The sequence below is a fragment of the Abramis brama genome (genome assembly GCF_963993115.1).
Source record: "Abramis brama genome assembly, chromosome: 18".
NCBI lineage: Eukaryota > Metazoa > Chordata > Actinopteri > Cypriniformes > Leuciscidae > Abramis > Abramis brama.
This window is the reverse complement of record NC_139980.1, coordinates 1,761,912-1,783,307: the sequence shown is the minus strand read 5'-3', so window position 1 is coordinate 1,783,307 and position 21,396 is coordinate 1,761,912. Positions and strand designations below refer to the sequence as shown.

At 39.7% G+C, this 21,396-nt stretch overlaps 1 protein-coding gene across 1 annotated transcript in view; it reads left to right on the top strand.

Annotated features, from left to right (window-relative positions):
• lama2 (laminin, alpha 2) overlaps nt 1–21,396 on the top strand; it is a 208,220-nt gene that overhangs the window by 29,817 nt on the left and 157,007 nt on the right. Inside the window, exons 2-3 of the mRNA XM_084091619.1 lie at nt 9,738–9,908; nt 16,708–16,820. Of these exons, the coding sequence (XP_083947745.1) occupies nt 9,738–9,908; nt 16,708–16,820 (284 nt within the window). The remainder of the gene's footprint in view (nt 1–9,737; nt 9,909–16,707; nt 16,821–21,396) is intronic.

The window sequence follows — 21,396 nt, the reverse complement described above, 5'->3', positions numbered from 1 at the left end:
CTCCACAACTGGACATTACTGCATGGTGTGAGGACATGGGGAGATTTGCCAGGGCTATGTCTAGTTTAGTTGTGTTTTTGTCCATGTGTCTTGGTTTCATGTTTACCCTTTTAGTTTAGATTTCATTGTGCCCTTGTTAGTTTCCTTAAACATTCATCTGTTGTTCATTTAGTACCCTTGTGTATTTATACTCCCTGTTCATTCCAGTACATTGTCAGTTCTCATCTTGGTGTATTCTCCTCGTTTTGATTAAAGTATTCTGTGTTTATATATTCTGCATTATGCATCTTACTATTACCATGCTGTCTGAACGTGAGTGTATGCTTACATGGAGCAAGAATTTAGAAATAGCTCAGGTGCAACACAAGTAGGTTTTCCCATCTAAGCAGACAAATATTTGCCTACTATTCAATTCCAGTCCTCTTTGAATAAAATTGTATGTAATTTAAAAATAAATTAAAAATCATAGAGCCTTTATCATCATTCTCTGTGCCTCTCCTGATATGTTCCTTGCGTTTTGAAAAAATACTGGTCTAGCATATCTATTTTCAAGAACATAGGATTTTTTTCTTTTATTTCTTAAAAAAAATAAAAAATATTAATATCAAATACATATATTAAATAAATAAACATGTAATGGAACATCAGTTTGTACCCTGTTTGTGGAAAGAGCCAGAAATATACTTGAGCTGTCAGTGCTTGTTAGAAAAACTAAATCAAATGAACTGCCAAACTGCTTTACCCCTTTAAAGACAAAACTGGTTGTGTGGAGAGTTTGTGTGTAGTGTGTAGGTTTGTGTGAATCGCTCTACTCTGCTGTTTTTGGCTGTGATGGAGCTCTTCTCAGAGCTGGCCACTGGCCGGTTAGATTGATGTCCATGTGTGGCAGCTCTGTGTGATGACTGATGCGTGTGTTTGCCAGGAGCTGCAACCTTGATTGTGATAAAGCACAGAGCTGCCATCAATATACGCTTACTTCCACTGAATCAAACTTTGATCAAGATGGGTCGAGAGGTGAGGAGCAGAGAGGAAAATACAGCTGAAAATTAAAAAGTGGATCAAATTTTGCCTGTAAAAATGATTAAATGGATGATGATGGGACAATTTATTTCGATAACATTTATTTTGACACTTTTATTAAGACACTTTATTTCCACTTTAGACATTCTATTAACTATTATAAAGTAAATTTACCAATACATATCAACTAAATCTCATTAGAGTATCAGTAGACTGTCTACTTATCATCTGCTAACGCTTTTTGATGCTTGATGCACATTTTGATGCTCCTCCAACAGACATTCTACTGACTATAAGTAACGTCTCAGTTACGTATGTAACCCTCTTTCCCTGAAGGAGGGAACGGATCTAGTCGACGTGTCGACTGATTGGAATCACACTAGGGAGCCTGTCATCTTCGAGTACTGTAAAAACGAGCCAATGGACATTGGCGTGCGTGAATCGCATCACACGCCCCGCCCCGCAGCGCGGGTATAAATACGGAAGTGGATGCACGCACCAGTTGTCTTTCGCTGAGGAGCCGAGCGGGCCCCGGTCAGCGGTGGTACAGCAATAGTGGCTGGGGGACTACGTCTCCATTCCCTCCTTCAGGGAACGAGGGTTACATACGTAACCGAGACATTCCCTTTCAGTCGGTCACGTTCTAACTTTAGCTGGACAATAACTTTATTCTAGAGCTGCTATAAAGCCACAACAATCTCTCAGATCGTAAGCAAGCCTCATTCTTTAGAGGGAGCTCTCGCAGAAGTAATAGTATCTACATTCTTTCAGAGGTAGATAGCTGAACCACCACAACAGAACCTGGATTTCTCCGGTTCGGTGCGGGTGCCAGCGGTGCCCCATCTCTGAGAAATGAGGAATGAGTCAGGAAGGCTGTACAGGGAACTAATAACTAAATATAAATATAAATATAACAGCTAATAACTCGAGGCAATTGAATGCCAATGCAGTGTGAGGTATGCCCAAGCCCTCCTTACTGCATGCCCGTTATACATGGCCCCTGAGCTAGTGTTTTGTAGACACTTCTGTTCTAGGAGTGATCAGCCTGGAGAAACAAAAGCGCGCTGCTCTGCCACGGCCACCTAGGGACTTGGTCATGAAGTCAGTGCTGAAGCGGTCATCATATGGAGGAAACCATTTATATGTGGCTGTGTCTCAAATATGCCCCAGGAGCCTCTGAAGTTTATTCAGTAGGACCCTTTCTCACCTCTAAGCACCTACCGGACACATTCCAGTTGAGAAACGTGTAAACCAAGTCCACCTCCATACTGGAAAAAAGCTCCTCAGTCCGTAGACGAGTTACTCTTCTCCAGTTGACCTGAAGACCCAACTGGCTATGTAGCACTCGAAGGGAGGGACTTGTACTGAGACTTCGACCCCTCAACGCAAGACACAGGATGGCCCGTGTTTATGGAGAAGTGGATATCTGAAGAACGCGTCCTTCAGGTCCCACGCTGTAGACCATTCAAAGGGACGCATTAGTAATGCGTACTGTGTAGTAACTTGAACGGAGGCTTGAAAAAGGGCCTGAATCAAGCACACAGATCCCTGATGGTCTAACTCACTATAGTTTGAGTACAATGAAGAACAGGCCTCACTTAGAAGCATATCTTCATATCAGCTGGAGGAACGGCTCGATCGCAACCTTCGCCAGTAGGAAGCGACGACCGCACACACGGCAGCACAATTCGGAACACAGATGTGTAACAAACAGTGCTGCACATGGGCGGGTGCCGGACGAACTGAATCGTCTAGCCGAGTCTGATGATACAAGAACCAGCTGAGTCATTCGGGAGCACCTTTCAGTGCTACAGCGGACCAACACAGGGGGCCCAAGGTATCAGAGATGTACTCAGAGTGAGGCAGTGGGTTAGAGACAGGGACCCAGCTCGGAAGGCCCGAAGGCGGCCCGAAGCAGGGTCTGAGTTGTAAACACCTGTCTCTAGGTAGCGGCAGAGAATGCGTGAGAAGGCGTGACTGGGTCCTCGAACACACTCAGTGCCAGCTAATGAAGCCGAGTCTGTAGGTACGGGGGAACCGCTGGATCAGCCAGGAGCACCGTGTAGTACAACTGAGCGAAGCAGCGGAACCACGGATACCTTGTCCGCTTCTCTCATATCCGCCAGGTTGAGCCAGAGATGGCGCTCTTGGACCACCAACGTGGACATGGCCAGACCGATTGCGCGAGCTGCAACAACAACACCAGAACAACACCGACACACTCACTTGTTGTGAAACAACACTCTTCAGAGACATCAGATGATCCGATCGGCTCCGAAGCGAAAGACAACTGGTGCGTGCATCCACTTCCGTATTTATACCTGCGCTGCGGGGCGGGGCGTGTGATAAGATTCACGCACTCCAATGTCCATTGGCTCGTTTTTACAATACTCAAAGATGACAGGCTCCCTAGCGTCATCCCAATCAGTCGACACGTCGACTACGTCAAACGTGACCGACTGAAAGGGAACTTTGCAACTACATGTCAGCTTATACAAACCTTTCCTACCAGTCTACTAATACTCTAATAAGAGTTAGTTGACATGTAGTTGCAAATTAATGAGAGTTAATTGACATGTGTCACAGTGTGGCTATAGTAACGTTCATGATAAAGGTGATGGATAACAAAAACAGTCTTTAATATTTCAAAACAGAACACTCAGGAGATCAGCTTGTAAATGATACTAAATAATATTTTTTGAAAATACAAAATGCAGAAAGTTTTCTGTGAGGGTTGTGGTTAGGGCTAGATAGAATATACAGTTTGTACAGTATAAAAATGATTATGTCTATGGAAATCAAATGTGTGTGTGTGTGTGTGTGTGTGTGTGTGTGTGTGTGTGTGTGTGTGTGTGTGTGTGTGTGTGTGTGTGTGTGTGTGAGTGAGTGAGTGACTTCCATCTTTGTTTCTGTCATTCTGTATAACACATCACAATGTTTCCATGGTGACAAAATCCAGAATAGCACTTAAAGATGAACGACTTCCTTAATATAGGATAATGACACTTGTCATTTGCAATTGGCTGTGCTTTTATTACTTTTTTACTTCCTTTCTTCCATTTACTCATTGCTTGTTTATTATTATGAAGCAGGCTTGGACTGGTTCTGGTGGCTTTGGAGACGAACACACACACACACACACACACACACACACACTTTCTGCTCAGAGGCTGTGATTGAAAGCGGAACAGAGTCTGATGGGTTTATGTTGCAGGGTATTACAAGTGTGGCATCACGAGTGTTTCAATACAAGTGTGTTAGATGCTGTGTGTGTGTGTGTGTGTGTGTGTGTGTGTGTGTGTGTGTGTGTGTGTGTGTGTGTGTGTGTGTGTGTGTGTGTGTGTGTGAAAAAATATTTTTCTTACATTATACAGGAACATATTTTATAAGAAAAGAAAAATTGCATAAGATCCCAGGGTAAACATGTACTGCTCAAATGCTGGTCTTTCAAAGCTCAGGCGACTCAGCTAAAGGGGATAGCTCACCCAAAGATTACTCATCCTCAAGCCTTCCTAGGTGTATATGACTTTCAGACGAACACAATCAGAGTTATATTAAAAATGCTTTATAATGGCAGTGAATGGAGGACGAGATTTTGAAGCCCAAAAAAGCACATCCATAAATCATAAAAGTACTCCATATCTATTTTTATAACTTTAAAACTGAAATAGCCAGCTTTCGACAGGCGGCCATACGCATCGATTTACAGTGAAAGAGTGACCTCTGACCCGACGCATGACGTATTGACGGACGCTGAAGCGCAGAGGATAGAGACAAACAAAACACCGGTCACGAATTAGAAGTTTAAAACGAGAAAACGAGAGAAATGTCGGAGGATTTCGATATAAGAGAAGAGGACCTTGAGTTTGTTGAGTCCTGTTTGTTTGAACCGCAAGCGGCGTCAAAGTTTACGCTACTCCCACAACGCGTCAGGAGCCTCAACTTGCGTAGGCTGTCTGCCAGAAGCTAATTATTTTAGTTTTAAAGTTTTAAATATGAATATTTCTCTTACACGAACGCATTCCTTCGCCTTCAGAAGGAAACAAGGCAGAAATACTGATTAAGACAATGGTTTCTTGCAGTGTTGAATCTTTCAGATCCAGGTTGCATTCACATAATTTGAAGGCAGGATCTTGTTTGTAGCATTTCTGTGATTTTCTTGATGCATAGGTCTATTTTACAGTGTTTCCCAGCTCTACCGGAGGCGTTGTGTGCATTGTGATAGCTGGTTTTAGCTGAAACATTTGTATGTCTGAACCGACAGCTGGGCTCAACCCATCAGAAATGCACTGTGAAGACGAGGAGCAGGATGGGAGTGAGCGATGGAGAATTCATCTTTTGAAAGGCATGTCTCTCGGCTGTGAGGCCTGCAGACGGCTTACCGCTCCTGACGCACACACGCCATGAAAGAATAATTAGTTTTGTCAAGCTGAATGAAGGATCAGCCGTATCAGGATATGAATGAAGAAGGAATGAGCGCTGATATCGATCCGGTCTGGCTCAGACAGAAATAAAGAAGGAAAGAAAGAGCTGTGATCCTGAGCTGCATGTGTTCAGCTTCGTTCCTAGCACCATAACAGCATCTGAACGCTCTCGGAAACATGACAAGTCTTTTAGAATCATTTCATCTGGATTGACAATTATATAGGCTACTTTCAGCTACCAGGAGCTCAAGCGTCATGTGAATAGCGTTTACAGGTTTCATACATTTTTGCTTTTCAATCATATGTGTTCAGATCATCTTTGAGAGTGATAAAGATCAACACATCTGAGACCATCTGAATGTGTGAATGTGTGCCGTGATTGATCGAATGTCATCTTTTTTTTTTTTTTTTGCTAATGGTAATTAGATTCCTAACTTAATTCCTCTGTTCACGAGTGTGAATTTAAATTATTCTCACAGGACATTGAACTCTGTCTACTTTTGTGTTCATTCCCTTTTAAGTAAGCAATAAGATACCAGAGGCTGTGCTGTATCGTGAATAAGTCACGGCTGAAGGGCGTTGTTTGGCACGACGCAAAACGGAAAGTTTTAAAGAAAAACTACTTGTTTCTCCAGTGACAATATAACAATAAGTATCAACAGAGTGAGTCATTTAAATCATTCACTCAATTTATTCATTCAACAATGCTAATTTGATCAGGAATGAAACATGTAACTGTTTTTTTTTTTTTTAATTATCATTGAGTCATTGAATTATTCACTTAAACATTTTGTTCTGATTCATTCAGGGACAAAGGTCATTGAATCATTCGCATGATTTTTTCAAAAATGACAATCATTGCAGACTATATTTTGAATGTTGAATAACATAAAGTCAATGGGAGATTTTCAAAAGAATAAAAATGTGCTGTAAGTTTAGAACAAACCCTGAGCAGAATGTGTGAGGAACATCAGTACAAACACTAAAATAGATGATGGATTGGTTTGTTAAGCTCCAGTTTCAAAAACATCCAAGCTGGAAGTTGTTAATGCTTCCTGGGAAAATGTCCTTGTTTTGCTTTACAAATGTGTCCCATATTGAGCATAATATCCATTTGATTGTGGACATTCCAGAGGCAGCTGCTAAGCTCTGATGTGTTGGATGAAGCGCGGTGTGAAAAGACTTTATCCCAGCAGAACTAGCACCCACATCCAGAGAATTTACTATAAAGAGCACGGGGAGAGTTTAAGTGATTGGGACAGAGAGGAGAACCTTGCTTTTGTCCAGCTCGCATGTCTCTGAGAACTCGTATGGAACATCTGTCGGAGCAGCTGAGACTGATTTCATGAGATCAAATGCTCTTTGATTCACAACGACTATACACACTCTCTCCTTTTTTGGTGCATAAATACACTACACACAACAGTAAACCCAGTTTAATATTGCTGATATCGGTTTCAGGCCTCGTTCATATGTGGAAATAAATCAGATATAAATCAGATATGTGCCAATGCGACTGTCATGTAAACAGGCAGATCGGGTTTTCTGGGGTTTTGCCGCGGTTTAATGACGAGAGAAACCCCGATGTGCGTGTGCTTTTTTATACATTTATTTATACATTTTTATACATTTATTTTTATACATTTATTTCAGTGAGATTTTATAAAAATCTCACTGAAATAAATTTTTGAGCAAGTACATAACCAGCCAGTGTTCAACACTATCTGCTTGCCTCGATTCACAACGGTAAGCTTGTAATAATGTTTTTAATTCCAGTGGTACTGGTGGATTTCCACGGGAAATTCGAGCATGTCTTTGCATCATTACGTCACATCTGTACACATGAAGAAGGAGTCTCGGCTAGTAGGCTATGAGTGTGAGGAGGTTGGTGGTGGAGATTTATAGCCTTTTCTCGCAGCATTTGATAAAATTAAACATCAATTTGATGGCAGATCCAGAAAGGTTCAAATGACAATCACCAGTGACGACTGGAGATTCACCCGTTGTAAAACACAAAAGACTTCGGAGTGGCTACAGAACAAAAGAGACTGTAACGGCCCATGCGAAAACAAGGATAAATATCGGAAGGGCATAAAATGTAGTCACGCAATGCCGATGTTGTTAACATTAACTATTTGAGAACAAAGTATAATTTGCACGGTTTGACATGATATGATAAGCGATCGTTAGATTTAATCAGCGCGATTTACTGCAATGCTTTTTTCCCCTATTTGGTCAGAACTAAAGTGGATGTTACTTATTCAAATGACATTTTCTGGTGAAAATTCTAATGTTGGTCATACTTCCAAAAAGTAGAATCTGTGATTGTGAATGACAGTATCCACACCGGCGCTGTGATTGACAGCCGCACATTCTCCTCAAAACATTGGATTCATCCGCGCTGTGCCGAGCCGAAGCACAACCCACGTAAAGTTAATAATTCCGCGAATAACTGCGATTGCAGATTTCGAACAGAGATGGCGACAAAGAGGAAAAACTACGGACTGCAGCTTTAAGCGCAAAACATGTATGTTAATAAATCTTAATTGAGAACTATACTAAATCTTATAAATCTAACTGCACTCATCTGTATTTTCAACTGACACACTGGCAGTTTCAGTTTCTCTTTAAATAAATTCACCTAGACTTGGCATTTATAAAAAAGGTTGTTAATAATGAATGGCACTATAATTTAAACTCTATTTGTTTTATACTTATATTTTTCGTTTCTGTTCTGTTCTGAATACTGTTAAATTTAAAGGATTTACTGTAGTGTATGGGGAACTAAAATACATATTTATAGTGTTTATAATGTTTGTAAACGTTTTGTCTTATTTATGGGAATTTTGCATTGTTTCTGAATGAAATAATAAAACATGACACAGGCTTCTGTACACTGTTGCAACTTGTCTTTTTTCCCAACAATAATTTTGACCCTGTGCAACTTATAGGCAGTTGAGACTTGTTTTATGTAAAATATGGTTATCACTTCAGTTCAGTGTGAATCATAATCATTGGAGCTGTCTACATAATGAATCTTATTTACATCGTGTTCAGACTTTGTTGGTTACAATGAGATAATTCATGAAGTGTAGAATTCACTCAGCAAGATCACACATTCAGAAAATGAATCATAATTGTGAATCAAAATTGTGAATGTTGATTTGGTGTAATCTTCGAATTGCATAAATAATAATAGTAGTAAGCTACTGTACTGTGCTATTCTGAATTAAGCTATTATGTACTATAAACTACTATAAACAAGAGGATTTGAACATGAGCTGAAGTGACGTCATGTTACTGTCTGTATCTGAATCTTGGGAAATCCCAGGAAATGTGGGAAGTGGATACTTAGACAGTATTAATTACAGAAACGAGGACAGGCAGTTCTCACAAAGCAGGACCAGCTCTAGTTTCATAACTGTGGCTGTGTTATTTTGATGAAGGATATGTGTTTGAGGAAACAGAAGTTGGATTTGAAAACAAGGCGCATTAAATCATTACATTTTAACTGTGCAACTTTAAAGTCTCACATTCCTGAAATGATCCTTTTGTTTCAAAACATCCACAAGTTTGTTGTATGAGGACTTTATTACAAAAGTAGTAAACAGGTGACTTCCCCACAGGTGACTTCCCGGGCTCCGTACTTTCCCATAGTTCATTTCAGCAGACTGAATCGAAGTCCTCTACAGACTGTCATCTGAGCTGGCCAATTGCATTATAGGGTGAAGCAGGAACAACCAATCATTTTCAGCCTAAAGTAAATTTTCGGTTTTGGCCGAAACAGTTTTGGAGTGCTAAAGTCATTGACCGAAACAGTGATGTTTATGCTGTCTTCACATGCTATCGGAAATTTACTTCCCACATATAAAGTTGTAATTCTAGTGTATGAACTCTAGTGTATTCAACTGGAGATATTTTGACATTTAACCGCATAATACTTGTAGCTACCTTAAGCTGACTGTTATAGTTTATTGTATTGTAATAATTTTAGTTTGTGTCATTTTTTATATTTTATCCAACAGCCCAAGCACACATACAGGCCTATAGAATGGTACATAAAACAAATTCATGAGAAAAAATAATTGTAAATAAATCACTATACAATCATGATACTGCTTGCTATCGTAATGCTAAGACATAAACAGATGGTCATAGTTAAGCTCTGGCTATATGGTCCTCTACACAGGTTTTTTATTTTGTGATCTGTGAGTGTGTTTGCTGTTGCGCCGTCTGTAGAAGCGGTCATCTGTCTTAGGAACAGCTAACGGTGTGTGTGTGCTGTGTGTACAGGTCTTTTCCCAGCTGTGCTGAACCTGGCCTCCATGGCAGAGATCAAGGCCAACGCCACGTGTGGAGAAACGGGACCAGAAATGTACTGCAAACTGGTGGAGCACGTACCTGGACGGCCCGTGAACAACCCTCAGTGTAGGACCTGCAACCTGAAGAGTAATCATGATTACGGTACAGAACACACACACACACACACACACTTCTCTCAAACTGTGCATAATCTATTTGATATGCTCTAATCAAAGGCTGTTTCAGCTCATAAATCACTGCATTCCTAACTCCTGCACACACGTGATGAGACAACACTGGCACAGTCGCTCGTCTAACACACGTACACTGTATTCTTCCCTTCACAGGCCTCTTTAAAAGAATAGGAAGTGTGTTTTTAATAGCAATGTCTGATTCATAGGCAAAAATGTTCTTTGGAGTCGTACTGGAATGAGTCTGAAAAGTTAATTCACTGACCAGACTGAATCGGTGAGGGGTGCGTTTCTCAAAAGCAACTTCCGTCGTTACCAACAGAGTTTAACAGAACTTGCAACTATATTTGGCTAACAATGATTTTGGGAAATGCACCTGACTTAAAACGATCCAAGAACCAATGAGTGAGGATATGATTGATAGGGAGAAAATTACCTTTAATAATGCCAGATAGCAGAAAGAAAATGTACTGGAAATCTTTTGGGCTGATTCTTCAGTTAGAGGAACTTTAATTTCCAGCAGATCTCTGACAACACAAGCCCAACATGACCCTCATCCCACTAAAGTCAACAAGTGATTCCCGTTTTTTGTGCATTTTCAAGAATTGCAAAATAAATTCAAATATAAACCTAAATATATACATCAGTGAATACATCTCTCTTATACACATGGGGGTAATGTGTATTTAGGCATCATTTTGGTGGTGGAGAGGCTCGGAAAGGCGAGATGAAGAGATGTGTGGCTGGAAGAGTCGTTGGAATAATATTATTAATTAGTGGTCGTCATTCTTAATCGCGCTCTGAGGATCAAGACCTGATAGATGGAGCAGGAATGACGCCAGAACCCGGAAGACTAATTCGTCGCTGGAAATTTTCCCATTGGGTTTTTCGATTTATGTCTAAAATGAAGCCTGTGGTAAACATAACTGGATGATACTGTGATGTTTTGTTCTACAAATGCACACACTCACAACCCAAGCTGTCTTATCTAGTTACTTATTAAAAACGTACGTAACTGCTTCGAAATTCATGTTTCCACTATGGGTGTGTGTGATTTATTTAATTTAAATGTCAAAGTATCATCAAGTTATGTTTACCACAGGCTTTATTTTACACATAAATCGAAAATCCCATTATAAAACCTCATAGGAAAATCTCGAAGGAACTAGTGTGGCGAATTAATCTTCATGGTTCTGATGTCATACCTGCACCAATACACCACTGCATTCAAGACCAGAGACTGAAAACACAACCAGTTACTGCTTATATCGATGCATTAAAAATATTAAACATAAGCCTTTATGATAAGTGGGCATTGCAAAACCCACATTGTTAATTGCTTTTTCTTAAGATAGCTGAAAGGTGAAATTTGTCAGAGTTTCTTCTCCTTCATAATTAATGAATAAATGTGTTGAAATCAGGGAAATTCTGCGTTGCAATTTTTTTTAAGAACTTGTACCTTCAATACATTTGGTTTTGAAGGTACAAACAATGTGTTCATTAATCAATGATCATAAGTTGTTAACAATGATTACAAAATATGGAAAATTTTGCAGTGGTGCATGTTGATTCAGAGATTGAAAAGAATCACTGTCACCATTCCTGCCATTATTATCATCAGACATAATATCAAGCATCTATTGCAAATTATACCAATTTAGTTTATTAAACAGCCACAAGATGTTTGATTAATAGAGGATGTAAATGCCACAGATCGACCGCATGGCTCAATATAGAGAACACAAACTTCAAAGCTGCATGGTTTGCTGAGAAGTAGAGCAGATGGTGTGCTTTAATATTTTAAATTTCTTATTATTTGTAATGTTACTATGAAGCCCTAGAGCATGACATCCCATCCCATTGCTAATGTTAGTTTTATGCATATCACGGTCTTTGCTGTTTGAGAAGCCCTCCAAATATGAGTGTCGATAAGAATTTAACCTAATTCAAGTCATTGTCTTAGTATTTTAAAGCAATATTCGTGCATTGGAGAAAACTGATTTTATGAGTATCTGCCGTAATTACAATCTAGATGAATGTGTTCCCATTCTTTCTCAAGTTCGTTCTGTGTGAATCTCATCAATGTGATGAACATGTCTAGTCATATTTCACCCCAAAATCAAAAGAAAGAAATATCAAATGTTCATTATTATGTTGTGGGGAAAAAAACTAATTATGATATATTATGTTGCTCTTATTTATATACATCATGGTATTTTTTTGTTTTTGTTTTTCCTGAATATAATTGATGTAAATTTAAATAAAAAATGGTTGTGTTCAAAGGATTTTTCTAATGAAATCTAATGAAAATCAGTATTGAGATGAGTGAGAATTACAAACAAACTCAAAAAAAAAAAAAGTGAGTAAATGACCTTTCACTTCTGGATTATCTCATTTTTTATTGGTCCATTTTTATATATAAAATGTACTTTGATTTTGTGGTGTAATATGAGCCAGACATGTTCTTTGTGAGATTCACCCTTCTGTCTTCCAGTCACCTTCATGAAAGCAGTTATTTCAGGTGTCGGTGTCGTGGTTTCGGATCTGTACAAGCAGTTTGAAAGGTCTTAATAAAGTATGTGTTGAGTTGAGCCGTCGCTGCAGGAACGGCTCCAGCGCTGTCGTCCACAGCTCACCTCAGCCAGTAATGAGTCAGACGCTCTAATCTGAGCTCTCTTCAAACACACAAGAGTCACCCACACACTCCCAGCCAGAGAGTGATTAATATAACATGTAATTAGAGAAAATTAGAGGAAGAGAGAGAGAGAGATGTGACTTAACCAGCGGGGGAGTTCTTTTAAATGAAACCTAGATCTCGCTCATAAATTAGAAAAGAATATATGCAGTCAAATAAATGATTAAGTGGACAACTTTAATCATCTTTGCCTGATTAAGGATCTGGCTGTAAAGAAAGATTGGAGTTTGTCTAATATAGTTTGCTTTCGACAGGCTCTGCACGGAGATAAATGTAAGTATTTCAGCGCTTATAAAACTCATCCCTCATTAGAGCAGATAGCTTTATTTCAAAAGACGGTTTTATTCAACTCCAGTCAGCTGGCGAAGGTAAAAGCCAGCAGAGACACGTTATTAAGTACCGTCGTGTCCTGTCGTGGTTTAATATGAGGTGTTATGGTGCTTTTCTAAAGGACTCGTGTCATGAGGAATCAAATCTCTCTTGATCTCTGCAGATAAAAGAGCTTGATGTACTATGAAAACACAGAAAAATGAAATCTTCCTCACCAGTTCGAAAACACCATTTATTAGAATGGAATTAAATACAAATTCGGTGACACTTTATAATAACTGCACGCTATTAATCATTAGTTAAGCATTACTAAACAGTTAATTAGCATTAATAGACATTAATAAGCAGTTTATAATACTAGCTATAGTTATATAGCTATAGCTTAGTTATATAGCATTTTATAGCTATAAATGCTTTATTCTATAATGTGTTTAATAATTGTATTTTCATACTTTATTAATGATCAATTTATCATTTCTAAATGAAGCAGAGGCGTAGAATTTAGTAGGGACGCTAGGGACGTGTCCCTACCAATATCCAGTGACACTGATATATCCTTAGCAATAATTTCGATCAAAACCTAAAATATATTTATATTGATGTCCCCGTCCCCACCAATTTCAAAATCAAACCTACGCCACTGAAATGAAGTATTGCATTATTTACAAACCAGTTATATTATTTACCATTATTTACAAACTAGGTGTTGTCATTGATTAATAAGATCACTTAGAAAGTGTAAATAGACTTTATTTATCAAGTAAAAAGCCTTTTAGAATAACTGTAAAAGTGTCCAACTTCAGCTCAAGGTTCACTTGTCTTTCTTTACGGATTTTTATAAGGTAGACTGAAGAATAACTTTGTTATTGTTAGTAATATTTCAAGATGAACACTTACTGGACTAGCAGATTAGGTTTATTTGATTATCCATGCATATTTTTTTATAGAAAAATCATGTTCAAATGTGAGTATCAAATTTTCACTGTAAAGTGTGTAGTATAATTCACAAAGAATGATGAGTGACACAGAAAAATTAACGAAACAAGGAACAGGTGTGTAACTAATCAGAAATGATGACAACAAACAATGAACAAGAATTCAGGTAACGACTGTGACTGTGACGTAGTCAAGAAAACCATGACTAGAAACTAAACAGAACAACACAATGAAACTATTACACTAAGACATGATAATAAAACTAATCTTGACCTTGCGCTGCAAAAGTCCAACAGTTCTGGAGAAGGAAGAGGAACTGGAAACAGACATGATCGAGGAGGGGCTGACAGAAGGGAATATTAAGGTGGAGAAGATGGAGGGAGGAGCCAGGGCTGAGATGGGAGGAGCCAGGTATGAGATGGGAGGAGCCAGAGCTGAGATGGGAGGAGCCATGTCTGCGATGGGAGGAGCCAGTGGATGACCCAGAGCAGAGCCAGGATGAAGGCCCATGGCAGAACTGATGGAGGGAGGAGCCAGGATAGATCCAGAACCCAAACAAATGAGGTGAAATTGTAATAGGAGGAGACCCAGGAGGAACCAAGGAGGAACTAAGGAGACGTAGACTTGGGTGACACTGAAGGCCTGAAGGGCCAAGGTGTGCATGACCGAGGTGGAGGCGTGGGCTTGGCAGATCTGGGCAGAGTCGGTGTGACTGAGGATGATGGCAGAACTAGAGGAGCCAGAGAGACAAGGGTGCCCAGCTGAGCCTGAGGGATGACAGACCAGGGTGAAGGCGAGGGAGCGTTGAACCGAGGTGGAGCCGATGGGTCGGTGAGCCGAGGTGGAGTCCGAGGCTCAGAGTCTGGTGAGGAAGAATGACATCAAAGTGCCCTGAGGGCAATTAGAGAGCAGATGGTTCCATATGCTTTCAAATCACACTTGCGATACTTTGATGTCATACACTGATCCACTGTACAGTGACGCATCGTCAACCACACCTTTTGGCAGAGGAGGAGGGAGAGGAAGGCTGGGCTAAACCAATCCAAATGAAGGAGAATTGGAGCTGGGCAGAGCTGGGCAATGAAGACTTCAAGAAACCAGCAGGGCTTAAGCAGTGGTGACAAAGACTATTTGGAGCTAGGCTTTAACTAGGGGCAATGAAGATGACTTGGGACTGGGCTGAACCAGTAGCGACTGAGAGGCTTTGGAACTGGACTGAACCAGCAGGGACAAGAACGTCTTGGAACTGGGCTGAACCAGTAGAGAGGCTGACGAATTGGGACTGGAGTGGAGACTGTAGACCATAAAACATTCCATCATCCAGCTCAATATAACTTCAGTGGGGACCCAGCTCATTTCATGCATCTCAGCGAGTGTGGACAGGGCTCCAAACCATGTCAACGAACTCCACTATTATTCCCTCGATGACGGATGTTATTGTCAGCTGTTCAGACTCTGCGTTGGACTCAGGCTACGGGACGAACGTGGCCTCTGGCAATCGCTCTGGCTCTATCTCGTGGCGGGCTTGGGCTCCGAGTCTGCAGTGGGCTCTGGCTGTTGGTGTGTCATGGGCAGGGCTGAAGGCTGGCTGGGCTCTGGGTCTGGAGTGAGGCTTGCATTATCCTCTTCAGCAAAGCAGACAGTGAATGAGGAGTCGCATTAGACCAGCACCCACTCCACTCCAGGCGTGCCTTCTGGGATAGTGAGTGAGGCACGCCAGATCTAGGAAATCCCTTGTGTGATCCTCAAGGGAGCGATCTCCTTGCTCTAGCAGGAGCAGATGGACACCGTACATTCATGATCTTTCCCTTTTTCCTGTTTAAATCCTGTGTGTAGTAGAATCCACAAAGAATTGTGGAATTGTGTGAATTGTGTGAATTGTGTGAATCCACAAAGAATTATCTGTATGACACAGAATGAACTAGTGATAAGGAAACTTTAATGAATATGAGGAAAACTCCAAACATACACTACACTTTAACATAACACTGACGGCACCGAACAGAGAACTGAAAAATCTGAGGGCTAATAAACGCAGAGATATATCATTTAGGAAACAGGGAACAGGTGTATAACTAATCAGAAACCATGACAAAAAAACAATGAACGAGAACTCTGCAATGACTGTGACAAACAAATAAACCTTCCTCATAAGCCTGATGGATTAGTTTTATTATCACATCTTAGTTTAATAGTTTCAGTGTCTTGTTTCATTTAGCTTCTAGTCATGGTTTTCTTTATTTCTCCATCATCATTGTATTGCATTGCATTATGTTTTAAAACAATTGAATAAAACTAAGCATTTAAATATAATCTTACTAAGACATATTATTGGCAGATATTGATATTTATATGCATTTTATGAAAGTATCTGCTATACTGTAATAAAGATTGCATTGATTTACATTACAAGAATATCAGCATCTGCACCAATTTACATGTTGTTGTTTGGGCCTAAAAACTGAATAAAACTGAGCTGTTTTTCCCCCATATTCTCACAATATAAGACTATATGAGCCATACAAGCCTTAACAAAAAACACATATACAAACTTGAAAAAAAATATAAAAAAATAATAATAATTTAATATTTTGTCTAAAGGTTCAAAAAATGTTCAATGAAATAAAATAAAATTTCTGATGATGTTTACATATATCAAGCTTTACAGTGTTAAAGTAGAGCTCACAGGCCTTGTCACATCTCAGTCACATCCACTTTTCCGACTGGTTTTGACTGTCCTATAAACAAAGCCTTTAAACAAAGATGAAGGAGGAGTGTTTTCACATGACTGTTTTTTTCATGTGTGTAGAGCGACATCCCATCGAGTACGCTATCGACGGCACTAACAGATGGTGGCAGAGCCCGAGCATCATGAACGGGATGGACTACCATTACGTCACTGTGACTCTGGACCTGCAGCAGGTAAACGACATCAACAGCCCTGACTCTCAGGACAACAGCCAATCAGGGGTGCGTTTCCCAAAAGCATCGTTAGCCAACTATGTTTGCAAGTTCTGTCGTTATCAGCATAGTTCAACGAGTCTGTGTTTCCCGAAACCATCGTTCTAACGAACATTCGCAAACAGCATCGCAGAGTTGTGTGTTTGGGACGACTCGACCTGTGGTTAGAAGCAGAGTTTCTAGTTTGCATGACATGTGGACTTCATAAATCCTTATCTTGAGTAAAATGAGCAAGCTGACATTCAGTACAACCTGTGTCTTTTATTTAGAATACATACAAATGTAATTTACGTCTTTTAGTTTGTCAAGAGATTTAAAGCACCTTTTCTGACGACATAAACCAACGTGGTTGAACAACCACTTTGCGACAATACGGTTTCGGGAAACAGTCGTGACTAGCTAGTTGATTTCTTCAACAATGAAGAAATCAACTAGCGGCGTTGTTCGGGAAACACACCCCAGAATGGATCTCTGGCTTTCTACAAGCATTCCATACAGCCACAGGTCATTGTGCATATTCTGGATTCTGATTGGCTGTCAACGTTTTTATTATTCATCAGCTGAGGGAAAAAAATCATTCTGAAAGTGATTCCAATGGTATTGCTCCTCTGTGTCATTATCGTTATAGTTGTAATGTGGACTCGTTATTCTCATAGAATTTGAGTAGTTTTTAAAATGTTTTAAAATGTAAAGATGTTTCATCTTTGGTGTGAACAGGCCTGCAACGTTTTAGCCTGAAACGCTATTTAAAGATGAATTTCTAAAATATGTAGGCATTTATAAAAAAAAATCAAAGCCATAGTTGAAAATTCTATCATAATTTCAGAACTTTATTCCCACACTGTTCCTCCTTCTGCAGAACAATAGAGAATTGTTTTAAGACTCGTACCAGACACTCTTTTCCATGCAATTACTATGAATGGGTTCTGGAGATTCATAATACACACAAAACCATAACAAACTATCATAAAAATTGTCTATGCAAAGTACTATAGATTACAGTCTATTGGTTGAATTATAATTTCTTCCTTTTTTATTTTTAATGCTAATCAGGAATGAAACGGTCCCCTGCTCTGTCGTGATGCGCTGCAGTCTTGAAAAGCATCTCTTTTCACTCACTCGTCGCCTCTGTTCTTCTTCTCCCGCTCGTGATGTGTGTGTGTGTGTGTGCAGAAGCAGTGGCAGGTTAACTCTGGCAGAACAGTGAGATGCAGTGCAGTTGAATAGCTCGCTGTAGTGTGTGGGCAGAATGCTCCCATCAGCCCTTATTAGATGCTGATCTGAGGCCAGCGAGAGCACCGCCGCCCAACCGCAGGAAATTACACAAACACCTACACACACGCAATTAAAGCAGTCAGCAGATGACACCGGGTGCAGGCCGGCCAGAATGAGGAGCGACGTGCAAATTAATAGATGGGAGGCAAAATGATATACTGTAAATAAAAAATAGAAGTGATGGGAAGTAAGGAGCACCGAGAATTATTAAACGATTTAACGGTTTGAAGCATGATTCTGTAGGATTCATGTTAGATACGATCATAGATGCATCGTTTTACTGTATTTTTCATCAGAGACTTTCAAAAACATAAAAACAAATCTTACTGACCCCAAAAGTTTATAACGGTTGTGTATGATGGAGCTTGATAGCCCCAGTTCTCAGTCATTTTCATTATATGGAAAAATGTGGCAAATAATTTTTACCTAAAAAATTAAGGAAGAAAGTCATACTCTATTTCGAACAGCATGAGGGTGATAAATAATGACAGAATGTTCATTTGAGGGTGAACTATCTCTTTAATTCCTGCATTGTTCTCCTTTGCTGAAGAATATGACAATGAGTGCAACACGGTACGGTGACAGAGAGAGCGAGAGAGAGAGAGAGAGAGAGAGAGAGAGAGAGAGAGAGAGAGAGAGTGAAAGGTGGTGCCAAGATAGAAGACAAATGAGTGTGACAGGGTTTGAGTATTCATTAGAGGGGCTGTAGAGGACATTTAGAGTTAATAAATCAGACGAGAGGGTGTGTAATTACTGACGGCAATCACACATACAGCATCAGGCCACGACTGCCATCTTACCATCACTCACTCCCTGACAACCTGTCGTCACAATGACAAACGTGCACTAACACATTACAGTCTCCCATTCAGCACTAGAGCAAACGCATCTGAACTGAGGAAACTGATTCAATTGAATTAAGCGGTTATTTATAAACAGCAGGCTGATATGCACACGCTGTTCCCACTCCTTTATGTGCAATATGTTTTAGATGTGTTGTGCACAGTACACATACATTTCATCATTAGAAGAGTCCGCTTGAACTGTACATGTGCAGATGTTTTTAGCCTTTACAAATTTGCACATGTTGTTTTTCAGGCTCCAGTCTAATGATTGTGCATGTGCTTCAGTGTAGGAAACTGTGTGTGTGTGTGTGTGTGTGTGTGTGTGTGTGTGTGTGTGTGTGTGTGTGTGTGTGTGTGTGTGTGTGTGTGTGTGTGTGTGTGTGATGTTCCAATCACTGCAGATGTTCACCTGACCTCAATACTCTTTAGAAATGTGAATAATCATACTAAAGCCCTGCACAAACACATACATGTACGCACACATGCACTGAATGACTTCTTACCATTTTATGAGCACATTTTACAAAGAAAATCATTGAAATTCCTGTTGTATGTGCATGTTGAGGAACAGTAAGAAAAAGGTTCAGAGTTTATTGAAAGGTCACCTGCAAATCTTGCTTGATAATTGAGTGTTTGGTTTTAGGCAACAACAAAAAATCCATATTAAAAAATGCAAAATTTAAAAGCAAAATGTTGTTTACAGAAGTATTGATCTGTGAATCATTAAAATATTTTCTGGATAAAATCCCCACAGTAAAGAGAACAAATGGAGAAAATAAAATCCCCCAAGTTAAACAAATGCTGAAATGGTAAAATAAAACCGTATCCAGATGTTTGGATGTTTCATTTGGTTCAATTATCAGGAAGTGGAAATCCAACCACCTACACTGCTTTGAAAACACATTTGCCCAGATTTCTCTACAAAAACTGCAATGCGATTTGAGAGAAAACCCACAAAAAAGCCAATGATCACTTTAAAGGAGCTACAGAGATGCTGACAATGAGAGCTTCTAGAGCGTCTAGAGCTCTGCACAAAACACCAAAACTACCTTATAAAAGCAGAAGGCGTAACTGCGACCGTTCCTGTGTGCTTACATGACATTAAAGGGGTGGTATAATGCCCTTTTCACAAGATGTAATATAAGTCTCTGATGTCCCCAGAGTGTGTGTGTGAAGTTTTAGCTCAAAATACCCCACAGATATTTTTATATAGCATGTTAAAATTGTCACTTTCTGAGCGTGAGCAAAAACGCACCGTTTTTGTGTCTGTCTCTTTATATGCAAATGAGCAGCTGCTCCCGGCACAGGGGGCGGAGCCTCAAGAGCTTGTGTGTGTGTGTGTGTGTGTGTGTGTGTGTGCGTGCGTGTGTGTGTGTGCGTGTGTGTGTGTGTCTGTGTGTTAGCATCTCCGATTACCTCACACAGACACACACAGAAAATTTCAAAAACTTTTAGCCTTTTATGTTCAAACCGGATTCAGACAATGATGGAGAGACTCGAGAAGAAGTGACAACATGTAGAAGCAACAGGACATTTCTGAATGGTTAGTTGATGAATTTATGTAGCTTATGTGTAGTTATCTTCTAGTCATTGATTAGCATATTCTGTCTTGATAATCTATAAATAGTGTTCAGGGGGCGGGGTTTATGTAAATTCTAGGGTTGGTGATGTCACTAACCTGGGAGGAAGCTCGTGTAGTCTCTACCAGCCGTTTGTTGTAGTCCTTAAAAAGTGATTTCTGTAAAAGCAAATATCTCCCTTTGCTTTGAACTTTGAGTGTCGTAACTTTGCAGATGTTGATTATGCTCAAACAGCAACATTACACACTAACTAGAGTTAGAAAAGTCAAATCATAATCAGTCACCCCTTTAAGACTGACATGTCATTGTCAAACTATCCAACTTATTTTGCATTGCAGATGTTAGCTATTTTCTGCAATCTGTGAATGTGCGAGACTTACAATTCAAGTTACAAATTAACGCACCGCTCTTATGTTAAAGATATACTACTCAAAATTGAAAGTAGTTCATATACAGTCAAAGACTGTCATGTTACAAACATCAGTTAAGTTTATATCTCAGTGCTCATGCCTCATCTCTACAGTGAAGTACAGTATGCTATGCTGACATCATGTTAAAATAGAGGGAACAATGACTGGTGCACATATGAGAACAAAAAGGAACAAATGAGCCAGGCAAACATCTGATCTCTGTCCATTTGAGAGTCTATAACATTATTAAAATAATTGTGGACAAGTGTAAGTGTAAGCTAAACTAGAGCAAATTCCTGGAGGAATGAGCCAAAATAGCCTATAGTACACACACATGCCTAACACTTTATAATAACTGCACGCTATTAATCATTAGTTAAGCATTACTAAACAGTTAATTCATCATTTATAAAGCATTAATAGACAT